The 17,184-nt window shown below is 43.0% G+C and overlaps 1 protein-coding gene across 4 annotated transcripts; it reads right to left on the bottom strand.

Moving 5' to 3' along the window:
- Positions 1-481: 481 nt before the first annotated feature.
- Positions 482-17,184, bottom strand: ZNF227 (zinc finger protein 227). Of its 4 annotated transcripts, none has more exons than XM_028088043.2 (6): positions 17,136-17,184; positions 14,395-14,470; positions 13,915-13,976; positions 11,491-11,617; positions 10,620-10,742; positions 483-3,019 (listed from the first exon to the last, which is right to left on the bottom strand). In XM_028088043.2, exons 3-6 carry the CDS (start codon positions 13,972-13,974, stop codon positions 897-899), a joined length of 2,433 nt encoding a protein of 810 aa, XP_027943844.1. In that variant the 5' UTR covers positions 13,975-13,976; positions 14,395-14,470; positions 17,136-17,184; the 3' UTR covers positions 483-896. The 4 variants fall into 4 exon arrangements, with proteins under 4 accessions (XP_087883765.1, XP_027943844.1, XP_027943845.1 ...); XM_028088044.2 differs by lacking the exon at positions 17,136-17,184 and adding an exon at positions 16,944-17,129; XM_028088045.2 differs by lacking the exon at positions 17,136-17,184 and adding an exon at positions 16,307-16,922.

Here is a 17,184-nt window from a genome sequence, read left to right as displayed (position 1 = left end):
GTAAAGGGTATACAAGAGATTTTATATAATTTTCACATTTTTTGTCAAGTTTTAGATTATTTCAAAACAGTGAGTTTAAAGAAATGTGTGTGTGTGTGTGTGTGTATATATATATATATTAATAACACAAAAATCCCATGCTTTGTTTTTTCAGGTTAATATATTCTGGACATCTTCCAACATCCTTAACTACAAACTTACCTTTTCCCATTTGATATTTGCATAGTGTTCCACTGGAATAAATCATAAAATACTTTGGCAATCCATTTGATTGTTTGCTACTATGAACAATGATGCAAAGACCATTCTTTTATATGCATCTGCAGCAGATACCAATTTACTTCTGAAGATCCAAGATTCATCAATGGGGATCTATTCCTTAATTTTAATCCAATATACCATGGGGATCTATTCCTTAATTTTAATCCAATATACCATATGAAATAAAGCAATCATGAGTTCTTGGTTACAGGAAATTTTAGTAATTTTATTCATTTTTTCATAGCTTTACAGCTTCAGTAAAAATAAGTCACTGTAAACAAGTATAAAATGTAAGTTAAAGGGAAAATTATCCAAAAACTTCCCTGACCCCCAAAAAACTAGCTAGTATATGGCAAATATCCTTTCCATGCATTATCTTTAGGCATATATTCACTCTTAAAGACCATTTATATCACTTGGATCTTGCCAAGAGGGTCACAAGCCAATCCTCCCCTGAATATTAGTTCTATCTCTGTTATTAGGGTTCCATGCCATTATTTTAATGGATTTGTTAGAAAGATTCTATCTGAAGAAATCCCTTTCTTCTCAATGCTTGATAGTTTATTACCAGCCTGGACTCTCCAAACACGTGATGATGTGCATCCTGACCGAAGCCATTAACACATTCTTCACTTTTAACGATTCCTGCCAGTGTGGACTTTCTGATGGTATGTGAGACGTGAACGGTGACTGAAGTCCTTACCACATACGTCACATTTGTACGGTTTTTCTCCAGTGTGGACTCTCTGATGGGCTTGAAGACGTGAACTCTGACTGAAGCCCTTCCCACACTCTTCACATTTAAACAGTTTTTCCCTAATGTGAACACTCAAATGGACCCTAAGATTTGAGGGGAGACTGAAGGCCTTACCACACTCCTCACATCTATGGGGTTTCTCTCCTGTGTGGACCCTCTGATGATGGCGAAGGTTCAAGCTCCTTCCAAAGCCTTTCCCACATTCCTCACATTTATAAGGTTTTTCTCCAGTGTGGCCTCTCTGATGGTATATAAACTGTGAGCTGTACCTAAAACCCTTTCCACACACATCACATTTGTATGGCTTCTCCCCAGTGTGGACTCTCTGATGGGACTGAAGACCAGAGGACTGACTGAAGCCCTTACCACAAACACCACATTTGTATGGTTTCTCTCCAGTGTGGACTCTCTGGTGTACCCGAAAATCTATAGCCTGACTGAAGCTCTTATCACACTCCTCACATTTATAGGGTTTCTCTCCAGAGTGGACTCTCTGATGAGCATGAAGATTTGATCGCCAACTGAAGCCCTTCCCGCATTCCTCACATTTATATGGTTTTTCTCCAGTGTGAATCACCTGGTGCAGTTTAAGATTGGAACTGTAACTGAAGTCCTTCCCACACACATCACATTTGTATGGCTTCTCTCCTGTGTGGACTCTCTGATGGGTTTGAAGCTTGGATGACTGACTGAAGCCCTTCCCACACGTTTCACATTTGAATCGTTTCTCCCCAGTGTGGACATTCTGATGGACCTGAAGATTAGAAGCCTGACTGAAGCCCTTCCCACACTCCTTACACTTGTAGGGTTTCTCTCCCGTGTGAACTCGGAAATGGATGTGAAGATCTGTATTGCGGGTAAAGCCTTTCCCACATGCCTCACATTTGTATGGTTTCTCTCCAGTGTGGACTCTCCGATGGCATATCAACGGCGAATTGTGACTGAAGCCTTTACCGCAGATGTCGCATTTATAAGGTTTCTCCCCAGTGTGGACCCTCTGATGTATGTGATAGTGCGCGGCCTGAGTGAAGCCCTTCCCACACTCCTCACATTTATAGGGTTTCTCACCCCTGTGGACCCTCTGATGAACACGAAGATTAACACTCCAACCGAAGCCCTTACCACACTCTTCACATTTATATGGTTTCTCTTCAGTGTGGACTCTCTGGTGGCACTGAAAGTTCGAACTTTGACTAAAGCATTTCCCGCACTCCTCACATTTATAAGGTTTCTCTCCAGTGTGAGTCCTGTAATGAATGATAAGGCCGGTGCTGCTACTGAATCCCTTGCCACAACTGTCACATCTATAGGCCTTCTCCCCTGTGTGGGTAAGTGGATGAAAAGAGCTCTTACTAAAGCAATCACCAGATCCATGACATTTATTGAGTTTCTCTCTTGGGCGAATTCTCTGACGGGTCTGCAGATGTGAGCTCTGACTAGAGCATTTCTCTCTTGCGTGAACATTCTGATGATGTGGAAGCACCGAGCTATAACTGAGGCCCTTTCCACACTCACGACATGGTTGGAATTCCTTTCCTGGGGGTATATGATGATTGAAGCCGTCACTCAAGCTTTTGCCACATTTGCTGAATCTGTAAGGTTTCTGTTCTGTGTCAGTGTTAATATGATCGATAAGTGGTGATTTCTGCATGAAGGCCTCACATATATGCCGGTTATTTTTCATGTGAATTTGCTGACCTCTACTCTGATTCTGTGACTCACGCAGGTATGTATTCCCACAAGAGTCCTGGGTTCTCAAAATTGACCACTCTTGATTTGCAGTGTAAGTGGAGCCATTTCTTTTATGATTCATTACACTATTTTCATTTTCAGAAACCTGAACAGAATCACCTTGTAGTAACTGAGAACGCTTTCTCTGAAGACACCTGGTTAAATCACTTGCAACCTGTTTCCAGATTTGCCAGCAGGATAGTCCTTCATGGGAAAGGTATTTCAATGCAACTTTTCGAAGTGTCTCCATCTCATTTTGATTCTTGCTGCCTATAAGAAAAAGCAATACTCAGAGATGAGGACAAGCAAATGCTTAGGTAGAGAAATGTCAGGATTTCACATCTAGGCCATTGGATAAGGCCTCAATAAACCAGGGGCAGGGTCATGTCTGTACAACGTCATTTATCCTTTTATGTTTTCCATGCAAGTGGAAGCAAAGAATGGGGTCAACAGACTCTTACCCACTAAGTGTAAATGCGACCCTAAATTTAGAACCGTAAATTTGATAATTTAATATGAGAGCTGTAAGTTTGAAATCAAATGGCTGCAGGCCACAAAGACAATCCACACTCCATCCTACAATAACATCAGTTAAGTCTACTCACCTTTTCCTCAGGAGGCTTATGACAAGAGGGATTCTACCACTAGGTTACAAAAGCTCAGATTGTAGGCAGGAAATAATATTTTAGGTCCTGGCAGGAATTATCTTCCAAGAGTAAATTTGGGAAGTGGTTGGAATACTAACATTCATTATTCTAAACCTGGTAGTAATTCAGGGCTCTAGAAAGAAAAGGAAAAGGGAAAACTAATCTTGTATGACTGAGAAGGAACCTGGGAGAAGGAAAGAAACAGAGCCCAGCACAGACTCTCAAAGGCAACCCTGAAGAGGAAGAGGGGAGTTAAACTCGGCTTGGAAGGCTGTTTCCCAGGAAGTCGCAAGGCTCGCCTTTTCATTCACTCCCTTTAGACCCCCACTCAAATGTTGCTCAGTTGGGTACGGCCTCCCGCACCACCCAATACAAAATAATCCCTCCCCACTCCCACACACCTTTGATTCTCCGCCTTTCTCTTACCCTGCTTTACTATTCCCTACAGCGCACATTATTTGACTTACTGTATACGTCCTAACTTTTTCTTGTCTTTTTAGACCCACTAGAGTGTAACACGCATGAAGAAAACATGCGTTTTGTTTTCTTCATGACATTACCTCCACAGTAATACAATTTTTCAAATTGTTGGGATGCATTAATGAACTATGAAACCAATTCCATAAATTGAATAAAAATAGAAATAGAATAAGAATATGAGAAGTGTATCACAAGCAGTAAGGATAACACTATATGAAATGCTTGTTTCATCTACAGACACATACAATAAATATGCACATACATTACATCCATGCTGGGTGAAGACGTAAAATATTTGATTAAGGATCATGGCTAAAAATGAATGGAAGCCACTGGCTTAAAATGTTTGGGGGGGGGCGGGTACCAAGTCGTCCTTAATAATTAATTTCCTTAAATGTAAAGTTACATTCTAAAAATATAAGCTGAAAAAGTCTCAACACATATGTACACATTTCAGGTATGCTAACCAACTGGCCCCCTAAAGATGTCCATGCCTTAATCCCTGGAACCTGTGACTATGTTCATGTACATGACAAAAGGGGCTTTAGATTTAATTAAATTAAGGATCCTGAGATGGGGGTGCCTGGGTGGCTCAGTTGGTTAAGCATCCCAACTCTTGAATTCAGCTCAGGTCATGATCTCAAGGTTGTGGGATCAAGCCCCACATCAGGCTCAGCATGAAGCCTGCTTAAGGTTCTCTCTCCCTGATCACAACGAACACCAAAGAAATACAAACAATTATAAGAACATATTATGAGCAACTCTATGCCAGCAAATTAGACAATCTGGAAGAAATAGATGCATTCCTAGAGATGTATCAACTACCAAAACTGAACCAGGAAGAAACAGAAAACCTGAACAGACCTATAACCACTAAGGAAATTGAAGCAGTCATCAAAAATCTCCCAACAAACAAAAACCCAGGGCCAGATGGCTTCCCAGGGAAATTCTACCAAACATTTAAAGAAGAATTAATACCTGTTCTCCTGAAACTGTTCCAAAAAATAGAAATGGAAGGAAAACTTCCAAACTCGTTTTATGAGGCCACCATTACCTTGATCCCCAAACCAGACAAAGACCCCATCAAAAAGGAGAATTACAGACTAATATCCTTATGAACATGGATGCAAAAATTCTCACCAAAATACTAGCCAATAGGATCCAACAGTACATTAAAAGGATTATTCACCACGACCAAGTGGGATTTAACCCTGGGCTGCAAGGTTGGTTCAACATCCGCAAATCAATCAATGTGATACAATATATTAATAAAAGAAAGAACAAGAACCATATGATCCTCAATAGATGCAGAAAAAGCATTTGACAAAGCACAGCATCCTTTCTTGATCAAAACTCTTCAGAGTATAGGGATAGAGGGTACATACCTCAATATCATAAAAGCCATCTATGAAAAACCTACAGCAAATATCATTCTCAATGGGGAAAAGCTGAGAGGTTTCCCCCTAAGGTCAGGAACGCGGCAGGGATGTCCACTCTCACCACTGCTATTCAACATAGTATTAGAAGTCCTAGCCACAGCAATCAGACAACAAAAAGAAATCAGAGGCATCCAAATCGGCAAACAAGAAGTCAAACTCTCACTCTTTGCAGATGATATACTTTATGTGGAAAACCCGAAAGACTCCACCCCAAAACTGCTAGAACTCATACAGAAATTCAGTAAAGTGGCAGGATATAAAATCAATGCACAGAAATCAGTGGCATTCCTATACACCAACAGGCAGAAGACAGAAGAAAGAGAAATGAAGGAGTTGATCCCATTTACAATCGCACCCAAAGCCATAAGATACCTAGGAATAAATCTAACCAAAGAGGCAAAGAATCTGTACTCAGAAAACTATAAAATACTCATGAAAGAAACTGAGGAAGACACAAAGAAATGGAAAAATGTTCCATGCTCATGGACTGGAAGAACAAATATTGTAAAGATGTCAATGCTACCTAGAGCAATCTACACATTCGATGCAATCCCTACACATTCGATGCAATCCCTATTTTTCAAAGAAATGGAACAAGTAATCCTAAAATTTGTATGGAACCAGAAAAGACCCCGAATGGCCAGAGGAATGTTGAAAAAGAAAAGCAAAGCTGGCGGCATCACAATTCCAGACTTCCAGCTCTATTACAAAGCTGTCATCATCAAGACAGTATGATACTGGCACAAAAACAGACACATAGATCAATGGAACAGAACAGAGAGCCCAGAAATGGACCCTCAATGCTATGGTCAACTAATTGACAAAGCAGGAAAGAATGTCCAGTGGAAAAAAGACAGTCTCTTCAACAAATGGTGTTGGGAAAATTGGACAGCCACATGCAAAAAAATGAAACTGGACCATTTCCTTACACCACACACAAAAATAGACTCCAAATGGTTGAAAGACCTAAATGTGAGACAGGAGTCCATCAAAATCCTAAAGGAGAACACAGGCAGCAACCTCTTCGACCTCAGCCGCAGCAACTTCTTCCTAGAAGCATCGCCAAAGGCAAGGGAAGCAAGGGCAAAAATGAACTACTGGGTCTTCATCAAGATAAAAAGTTTTTGCACAGCAAAAGAAACAGTCAACAAAACCAAAAGACAACCGACAGAATGGGAGAAGATATTTGCAAATGACATATCAGATAAAGGGCCAGTATCCAAAATCTACAAAGAACTTATTAAACTCAACACCCAAAGAACAAATGATCCAATCAAGAAATGGGCAGAAGATAAGAACAGACATTTTTCCAAAGAAGACATCCAAATGGCCAACAGACAGATGAAAAAGTGTTCAACATCACCTGGCATCAGGGAAATCAAAATCAAAATCTCAATGAGATACCACCTCACACCAGTCAGAATGGCTAAAATTAACAAGTCAGGAAACGACAGATGTTGGCGGGGATGCGGAGAAAGAGGAACGCTCCTACACTGTTGGTGGGAATGCAAACTGGTGCAGCCACTCTGGAAAACAGTATGGAGGTTCCTCAAACAGTTGAAAATAGAGCTACCATAAGATCCAGCAATTGCACTCCTGGGTATTTACCCCAAAGATACAAATGTAGGGATCCGAAGGGGTACGTGCACCCTGATGTTTATAGCAGCAATGTCCACAATAGCCAAACTGTGGAAAGAGCGAACATGTCCATCGACAGATGAATGGATAAAGAAGATGTGGTATATATACACAATGGAATATTATGCAGCCATCAAAAGGAATGAGATCTTGCCATTTGCAACGACATGGATGAAACTGGAGGGTGTTATGCTGAGTGAAATAAGTCAATCAGAGAAAGACATGTATCATATGACCTCACTGATATGAGGAATTCTTAATCTCAGGAAACAAACTGAGGGTTGCTGGAGTGGTGGGGGGTGGGAGGGATGGGGTGGCTGGGTGATAGACATTGGGGAGGGTATGTGCTATGGTGAGCGCTGTGAATTGTACAAGACTGATGAATCACAGATCTGTACTTCTGAAACAAATAATGCAATATATGTTAAGAAAAAAAAGAAGAAGATAGCAGGAGGGGAAGAATGAAGGGGAGTAAGTCGGAGGGGGAGACGAACCATGAGAGACGATGGACTCTGAAAAACAAACTGAGGGTTCTAGAGGGGAGCGGGGTGGGGGGATGGGTTAGCCTGGTGATGGGTATTAAAGAGGGCACGTTCTGCGTGGAGCACTGGGTGTTATGCACAAACAATGAATCATGGAACACTACATCAAAAAAAAAAAAAGATTCTCTCTCCCTCTCCCTCTGCCCCTCACCCTCACCACCCGCCCTCTCCTCTGCTTGCATGTGCACTCTCTCTCTCAAAAAAAAGAATCCTTTGAAATGGGGAAGTTATCTTGTATTATGTGGATGGGCCCAAAATAGTTACAAGGGTCCTTATCAGAGGAAGGTGGGAGGGAACTCTCCCAGGCCCCACCCTATGCATCTTTCCCTTTTGCTGGTTCCAATTTGTATTCTTTTGGGGGCACCTGGCTGGCTCAGTCAGTAGAGCATTTGACTTTTTTTTTTTAAGATTTTATTTATTTATTTGACAGAGAGAGACACAGTGAGAGAGGGAACATAAGCCAGGGGGAGTGGGAGGGGGAGAAGCAGGCTCCCCGCTGAGCAGGGAGCCCGATGAGAAGCAGGCTCCTCGCTGAGCAGGGAGCCCAATGTGGGGCTCAATCCCAGGACCCTGGGATCATGACCTAGGCCGAAGGCAGACACTTAACAACTGAGCCACCCAGGCACCCCCAGCATTTGACTCTTGATTTGGGGCTAAGTTGGAGCCCCACCTTGGGGGTAGAGATTACTTACATATAAAATCTTTAAAAAAAATGGCTGATTTGTATTCTTTCTGCTATAATACCATTATAATTTTAAGTGTAGAGCTTTCCTGAATTCTGTTATTCTAGGGAATGCCAGTTGGGTCAGAAGTGAAGGCAGCCCTGGAAAGCCCAGCTGGTATCTGATGTCTCAGTGGGCAGTCTTGAGGAGGACTGTTCCTATAACCTGGAAGTCGGTGTTTGGTGAGGCTAACTTCAGGTGTTTGGTATCACAAGTCACTACAGCATGTAAAAGGCTTCTCACGTTGCTCTATCAGCTAGTTAATACCACCAGGACGCAAATTGCACTGGAAAACTTCAGGGAAGTCTGTAATTTTCTTTCCCTACCAGGACCCTCCTCATCTCCACGGGTATATGAGTGTCTTTTGACATCTGAACGTCCAAACTACTAAACAACTACCATATGTGGATGTTATGATTATTTCGGCGTTACAGAGAGAGGAGGGTGGTTAAGTGGGAAGCTGGCTGTATGAATGAGGTAGCCAACCTGAGCCTGTTACATGAGAGCTGATGAATGAAATGCCTGGCATACTGGCATTAATAATTTCTGATAGTTTACTTACGCATCCTGATAACTGTGAATAGCTTTTATCTTCTAAGGTTAATCAGTATGAATCTTTACATAGTCAAAGATGTCTCAGAAATGAGAATTATAGTAGACATTCACTGGAAGACAATGTTCCAGAACAATCCTACCGGTCACACTAGTGTGCTCTAAACCTATCGGCCATCTCTAGGAGTAACAGAGATGTGATGTCCACTTGTCTCCAATATCGGTAAGCTTTTCATTTTTATAAAAATAAGCCTTTTAATTTGTCCTCTTGTGACCTACAAAGAGCATTTTAGGACAGTTTTTGAATGTGGGGCATGGTTGCAAAACGCACAAATATGCTGATGTTGAAGAGTTCAAAAAACCTTTGAGAGGGGCAGCCGGGTGGTTCAGTTGTTAAGTGTCTGCCTTCGGCTCAGGTCATGATCCCAGGGTCCTGGGATTGAGCCCCACATCGGGCTCCCTGCTCCACAGGAAGCCTGCTTCTCCCTCTCCCACAACCCCTGCTGGTGTTCCCTCTCTCGCTATGTCTCTGTCAAATAAATAAAATCTTTAAAAAAAAAAAAAAAACTTTGAGAAAAGGTGGCAGAAAATGCTACAGGATTTGTTACAAGAGAGACTTGGTCTATCATGCAAAACTGAGAAGTAACAATACTTATCAGGGTCATCATTCCTGAGGTCAAGTCTGCACGTGAAAATAAGACCCAGCGAAGGGAAGCAAGAATCTCATCCTGAACACATCAAACGTGAAGGAACATAAATACGGAAAAGGAGAAAAGAAGAAGGGGGGTACCTCCATCAATTACTAACAGAGTTCATCGCCTAATTTATCACATTTGCAGAAAGGCTTCTCTGTTTCATTTTTCAAGCAGAGGGACAGCATACGAATTTACTTTGGGAATACTGAGTTTTTAATTTCTAAATGGGGAGAACTGAGGAATACGTAAATTAAGGAGAAAGGAAAGGAGATGGAGAAGTGAGGTGAAAGATAAGAGACAGAGCGCAAGAGAAGGATGGGGGCGGTGAAAAAGGCTAGGTGGGGAAGAAGTCGGAAGGCTGGGGACATGGACTAGGTATTCTTCCCATCTGGGAAAGGCTGGTATCATCGCTCACTTCTACAAGGACGCTAACTATTGAAACAACTTATTCATTTACCACGTGCACGGGATCCCCTCCTATGCAGAAGGCCCAACCGAGACTTTGAGTAGACACAACAAATGATGCTGCCAAAATTCCTACTTCATGGGGAGATCGATGGTGAACAAGTAAATTAAAATGTTTTAGTAGGTCAGGAGGTGATCAGTACTCAGACACAAAATAAGGCAGGGTAAGGGCTTGGAGAACGGAGAGAGGGATGATGTGTGAAAGGGCAGACACAGAAGGCCAAGCGGATGCCGATGAAATCCGAGCAAAGACCTTAGGAAGGGAGGAGCCACTGCCTCTCTGCCCAGGCAGAGGGGGAGCTAGTCAAAGGCCCTGCAACAGCAGAGACAACACCCCAGGGGAGCCAGGATGCCAGGAACGATCTAAGTCAGGGTAAAAGCAAGGCTGATCAAAAGGAACCTGGTGAGGAATCCAGATCGGGTAGGGTCTTGCAGGCCACTGTGAGGGCTCTGAGTGAAATGGGAAGCTTTATAGGGTTTTCAGCAGGGCAACGGCATGGCCTCACTTGCTTTCTAACTGAGAGACCATGTGGTATCACTCTGGTACCATGTGGAGAACAGATGACAGGAAGGCAAGGGAGGAGGCAGGGAGACCAATGTGGAGGCTGCTGTCGCAGTCCGGGAAAGGGAGGAGAGTACTCGGACAAGAGTGGTCATCCCGGACGTGGTGAGGAGCAGGTTAGCTGGTACCTGAAGGAACAGCCACGTGGTCTTCCCTGGAATACCCATTTCTTTGGGGTTCTCCTTCCATCATCCAAAGCTCTTCTTCTGCCTCCAACTGGGATACCATATCTGGCCTGAAGGGAAGATGTCCTATGAAAAGGCAGATACACACTTCTAAGATACACACGCAGCTAAAATATATTTTTGTCCAAGTTCTACAACCCTCAGAACCTTTTAAGTGATATTTTAGGGACTTCTCTGATCATGAACTGTAATAAGTAAATTTAGGTCATGACCTAGTTCATGTCCAGACAGAGATAAAATAGATTTAGCCAATGTCTGTTCTCACCCTATTTCCCACACTCTCACACCACTCACCACAAATGGTCAGTTTTTGCTGTAATGTGAGCAGGTCTTGATAAGGAACTCTGATAGTTTCTATCCTTATTCTATTTTATTCTATTTCATTGGAAAAAAACAAAAAACAACAACAACAACAAAACCACAGCACAGGGTACCGAATTAATGCCATGACTAAACAGGGTTTCTCAACTGAGGCACTAGTGGTATTTTGGACTGGCTAATTGTTTGTCCTGCAGGTTGTCCTGTGCATTGTAGGAGGTTTAAGCAGCACTGGTAGCCAGTGGCACCCCTCCCCACCCCCCAGTTGTAACAATTAAAAGTGTCTCCAGACATTGCCAAATGTCACCTGGGGGCAAAACCACCCCTGGACAGAATTTTACCTGAGCAGAAAGACCAGGAAAACCTATGCCTGTAATCCCAGGGATTAGAGAAACTTGTGTCTTCAGGGTCAGGGAACCAATTCAAAAGGTCCAAAGCTTTGGAACAACTAAGGACACTGATTGTCAAGGGGGTGTCATGGGGCGCCTGTTCTCACCCACTGAGACCAGGTTCTTGAAATTCTCCAGCATCACATCCCGGTACAGCTTCCTCTGGGTGGAGTCCAGCAGCCCCAGCTCCTCCATGGTGAAGACCACTGCCACGTCCTTGAACGTCACAGCCTCCTACAACACCAAGCACACACAACCTCAATCCTATAATCTCCCCTGGAAAAGGGGCAGCACCAAGAAGGATCAAAAGGATTACCGAAAAATTTGTTGACAGTCTGGAGGGAGCCCAGGCAGATTTCAGTCCCACAGTTGTTTCTCCTCACTGTTCCCTCCCGACCACCCCACAAAGCTTGGATTCTGTCACTGTTTGTAATGTGTGCGGTGTTCACAGGCCTTCGGCAGCCCTCTCAGGACAAGCACACAGCTCTTCCGCGTTTTCAACGTACATGCTGTGTCCACCTGCCCCGTTCACAGCTGGTGAAGGCACTCTGCTCAAATTTCAAAGTTTTAATTCTAGGGCCTTGGGGAAATTCCTTAACTTCTCACTCTCTCCACTTCCTCTTCTCTTTAGATGTCTATACCACAAAGTGTTTGACAACATTAGATGACTAAGTATATGTTAAAGCACGTAGAATGGTGCCTGGCATGTAGCAAATTGCTCAATAAATCTGAACAGTTATCATCGTTAATAGTGTCTCATTCCATTTTATGACCACAGAGTATAACTTTCCTTAGAATTGATGATTTATCTTTCATCATCCAAATCATGTATAATTAGTTACAGATTTTCAATTTTCTTTTTTCAGATTTTATTTGAAAGAGAGCAAGAGAGAGAGAGCACGAGAGCGCACAAGCAGGGGGAAGGGCAGAGGGAGAGGGAGTGGGAGAAGCAGACTCCCTGCTGAGCAGGGAGCCCGATGCGGGACTCAATCCCAGGACCCTAGGATCACGACCTGAGCCGAAGGCAGACACTTAACCGACTGAGCCACCCAGGCTCCCCCAGATTTTTAATTTTAATCAATGCTGCAAAGATCCTTTTACAGAGATCGTAGCTAAAAGCAGCAACTGCAAAGTCACAGAATAAACACTTTCAAAATTTTCAAAGCAGAGTGGCAAATTTCCATCTCAAAAGGTTTTCCCAATTCACCTTTCATGCAAGAGAGTATAAGTGTTCCTGAATCTCTAGACTCTGGCCAAATAGGACATAACTCCTTTTTAAAAAAATCTTCAACAATCTAAGTGAAATAAATAAATAGAAAGCCTTAGGTGCCTGGGTGGCTCAGTCGTTAGGCATCTGCCTTCAGCTCAGGTCATGATCCTGGGGTTCTGGGATCAAGTCCCGCATAGGGCTCCCTGCTCGGCGGGAAGCCTGCTTCTCCCTCTGACCCTCCCCTGTGTCTTCCCTCTCTAGCTGTGTCTGTCAAATAAATAAAGAAAATCTTTAAAAAAATAAATAAATAGAAAGCCTTTGTTAACATTTGCACTTACTTATTAATGATCATTATCTTTGTCAAAAATTTGCTTTGACACTCCATTTCTTTTACTCATATTCCAACTTGAGTTTTCCTTATCTTACTAATCTTAATAAGAGACTTATTAAGCCGTTCCCTAATGTATCTAAATATAGGTGACCCTTGAACACCAAGGGTCTGAACGGCATGGGTCCACCTTATATGCAGATCGTTTTATAGTAAACTATCCTCTCTTACGATTTTCTTAATACTATCTTCTTTTCTCTAGTTTATTTTATTGCAATACACAATATGTGATACACAGAACATACAAAATATGTGTTAATCAACTGTTTATGGTATTGGTAAGGCTTCTGATCAACAGTAGGCGGAAGAGATAAGTTTCTGGGGAGTCAAAAATTGTATGTGGATTTTCGACCATGCAGGAGATCAAGGTCTCTAACCCTTGCGTTATCTGAGCGTCAACTATATACCCATCACTTCCAATATTACAAATATAGAGTTAAGAATGCAAGCGAAAAAGGCATATGGGAAAGCGCAAAGAGGTGGCCTGTAAGCAACGTAGTAGTGTAAATTCTTTTGGTCTATTTCAAATTCATATTATTTTTTCAAAGATTGTTTTGTGAAATAATAAAGATAAAACAAAACACACATGCACACACACAGCCTGGCATACATGCACTCGAAATCTGTTGTTTTCCGGGGCGCCTGGGTGGCTCAGTCATTAAGTGTCTGCCTTCGGCTCAGGTCATGATCCCAGGGTCCTGGGATGGAAGCCCGACATCACATTGGGCTCCCTGCTCAGCGGGGAGCCTGCTTCTCCCTCTCTCACTCCCCCTGCTTGAGTTCCCTCTTTCGCTGTGTCTCTCTCTGTCATATAAATAAAATCTTTAAAAAAAAATGTTGTTTTCCATTAACTTTTACAAGAAAGAGGAGAGAGATGTGCCTAATCTGTGAGAAATTAAATCCCATGTGAGGAGACAGAAAAGAGGGCCTTACCTGAAACTTGGTCATTTTCTCCTGCTCCTTCTCGGGAAGGTCAGAGTCCTGGGAAGGCATAACTGGGGAAGGACAAAGAAACCATGAAATGCAGGCCAGGGAACCCATGTGGATCTTTGCAGAAATTATATAAAAGCTCTCCTACTTCCAGGCAGATGTAGCCACACAGAGCATGGTAAGCAGAGCATGGAGTAAATTCCAACTACCAAGTCTGTCAGCCAGGGGTGATTGGACAGTGAACAACCTATACAACCAAATGCAGTATCCCTACTATAAGAATTTCTCATCCTGAGGATGTCGGAAATGAAGGCTACTGTTAACATGTAGGTTAAAAAAAAAATGGCTTCTGAAGTCAAGAGCCTACGCTTAAATCCTAGAAACGATATTTACCATCTATATAACGTTGGGGGTGTTAAGGAAAAAACTGCGGCTCACTGTGATCATCTGCACATGAATATAAGAACTGCAAATCATACCCACCTCATAAGGTTGTTGTCCCACAGATTAAATGAGTAGATGGAAAGTTCAACGACCCAGGAGTCCCTTTTTCTTGCAGCTGCAAAAAAGCAAATGATACTTTGCATCATAAATTGTATCTGCAGATGTCTTTTCCAACAATAGCAAAAAAGACCTGAAAGGTATCTGAACGTCACATATTAATGTTCTCCTATAAAAGTCACCTTTATTCTCTGAAAATCCTAATTCCAACTTAAAATTTCTTCTTACTTATCTAACTAAAAATAAATAAATAAATAAATAAATAAATTTCTTCTTACTTAATTTGTTGCCCACCTAATAACATTTCATCCACACTGGTATTAGTAAAGCATCATTTCGAGTCAATTTACCTTATGAAGTCAAAAAGGCTTATTGGTAAAAAAGCCTTTTACCCTATGTGCATGAAGATAAAGATACAAAATAAAAATCAAGACACAGAAGATAGATTGAGAGGCTCCAACATTTGTCCAATAGGAGGAGTATGAAGAAAAGAGAACAGAAGAAATAGCAGAGAGGTCTTATTTCAAAAGATAATTGCTGAGTTCATATACAACAATTCTGAACAATATAAATAAAAATAAATACACTCCTGGGGCGCCTGGGTGGCTCAGTTGGTTAAGCGACTGCCTTCGGCTCAGGTCATGATCCTGGAGTCCCCGGATCGAGTCCCGCATCGGGCTCCCTGCTCGGCAGGGAGTCTGCTTCTCCCTCTGACCCTCCCCCCTCTCATGTGCTCTCTCTCTCTCTCATTCTGTCTCAAATAAATAAATAAAATCTTAAAAAAATAAAATAAAATAAAATAAAATAAAATAAAATAAATAAATAAATACACTCCTGGGGCACCTGGGTGGCTCAGTCAGTTAAGCGTCAGGCTCTTGATTTTGGCTCAGGTCATGATCCCAGGGTTTGAGACCCAGCCCCATTTGGAGCTCTGCACTAGGCATGGAGCCTACTTGGGATTCTCTCTCTCCTTCTCCCTCTGCCCCTCCCCCACCTCTGAAAATTTTTAAAAAATAAATACATCCTGGGGCGCCTGGGTGGCTCAGTTGGTTGGACGACTGCCTTCGGGTCAGGTCATGATCCTGAAGTCCCAGGATCGAGTCCCACGTCGGGCTCGCTGCTTAACGGGGATTATGCTTCATCCTCTGACCCTCCCCTCTCTCTCTCTCCCCCAAATAAATAAAATCTTTAAACATAAATAAATAAATACATCCTAAAAAATCATGCTGAAACGCAGGAATGCAAAGAACTAAAAACAACAAGAATCCTTAAAGCTCCCAGAAAGAAAATAGTTTACCTAATAGAAATGACAATCTGATTGACAGAATCAAGGAAACAGAATGGAGATCTCAAACGACTGAATGCTATCTCCAAAAGGAAGAAAGAAAATAATTGTCAAACTTGAATTCTATGCTCAACCGAATGATTATTGACACGAAGGAGAAAAAAGGACATTTCAGTTGAACAAAGGTGAAGAACAATCATAACTATGAACCCGAAAAGAAGCAATGGTAAGAAAACACCTGTAAATATGTTGGTAACTTCTTTGTTATTTAAAAAAAAAAAAAAAGGCCCAAGAACGATAGGACCAATTTGGACGGTGGTTTTAACAAAATAGAGACTTATAACCTGCCCTCCAGTTTAAAAAAGGCGGTGGTGGTGAGGTGCCATCATCAAATATCAAGTACATGTTTAGTCTCTACATTTCTCAGAATGAGAATACATGCTGGCTAAATTTAGTATCTGAGACAGACAACCGTTCTTATTCCAAACCAGCTGAGAGCAAATAAAAGGAAACCAAACTGAAGACAAGAAAGGAGAAAAGAAATGTAAAATGTGGTAAATTCAAAAATAAACACACGTGCGTGTGGTTAAAACTCACATATACACTCACACATATTAACACGGAGATTAAACATTCGCAGGTGGATGCAATCAATGTTGGGACCTTTCCCTAGGAAGTCACTCACTGAGTGAAGGAAGCCTGATGAGCGGAAAACAGACGACAGGTCAAGAAAGTACTTTCGCTGGTGCGCACCCGGGGCTATGCCCGGAGGAGCCAACGAGGAGTCTGTCCTTCCTCCCCTTTCCGAAGTCAGGGGCGGGGGTGAAGAACAGGACTCGATGGGACCGCACGACCCCGTCTGTCTCGCGGATAAACTGCAGCGGACATCCCCAGGCGCTGGCGCGGGTGACTCGGGACCTCCTAAAGGAGATGGGGAAAGCTCGGGGAGAGCTCGGTGTCCGGGAGGATGACAGCGGGGCCATGCCGTTGCTCCCACAGCCCTGGCCTCGCTCCCTGCACTGGGGCTTCCCGGCAAAAGGGCGCTGGGGACCGAACTACCGTTAGCAATAGCAAGAGCCGACCCGTTATCCCATGCCGCCACCTTTCAAAGCTTTGGACACGTATTGTCTCATTTACTGCGAATCACAACTCTACCCAGGAGTTTCTCTCTCTCTCTCGCTCGCTCGCTCGCTACTTTACGGAGGAGGAAAGTAGAACGCAGAGAACAAGTCGCCAGAGAGTGTACCGATAGGAGTAGCAGCGCTGCTTGGTAAGTGGGGGAGGAGAGCTGAGGGATCCAAACTTCTGCCCTCCGTCTCTCAGCCGCCGCCGGCGGCCGCGACTTCTCCATCCTAAGACGGCCGGCTAGGTAGCGACTAGTCCCACGCTCAGGCCGAAAAGGCTCGGAGGGGTCGTGAGGGGTGCAAGGCTGACTCACCTCCGGACCGAAAAGATGGTGGCGGCCTTGCTTTTCCGGGGCGGAAGTG

This window comes from Eumetopias jubatus, unplaced genomic scaffold (assembly GCF_037043125.1).
Source record: "Eumetopias jubatus isolate StellerSeaLion01/CBP00866 unplaced genomic scaffold, mEumJub1_p1.0 scaffold_10, whole genome shotgun sequence".
NCBI classification, from domain to species: domain Eukaryota; kingdom Metazoa; phylum Chordata; class Mammalia; order Carnivora; family Otariidae; genus Eumetopias; species Eumetopias jubatus.
Note: the sequence above shows the minus strand (reverse complement) of the source record. Positions and strands in the feature narration are given on the sequence as shown.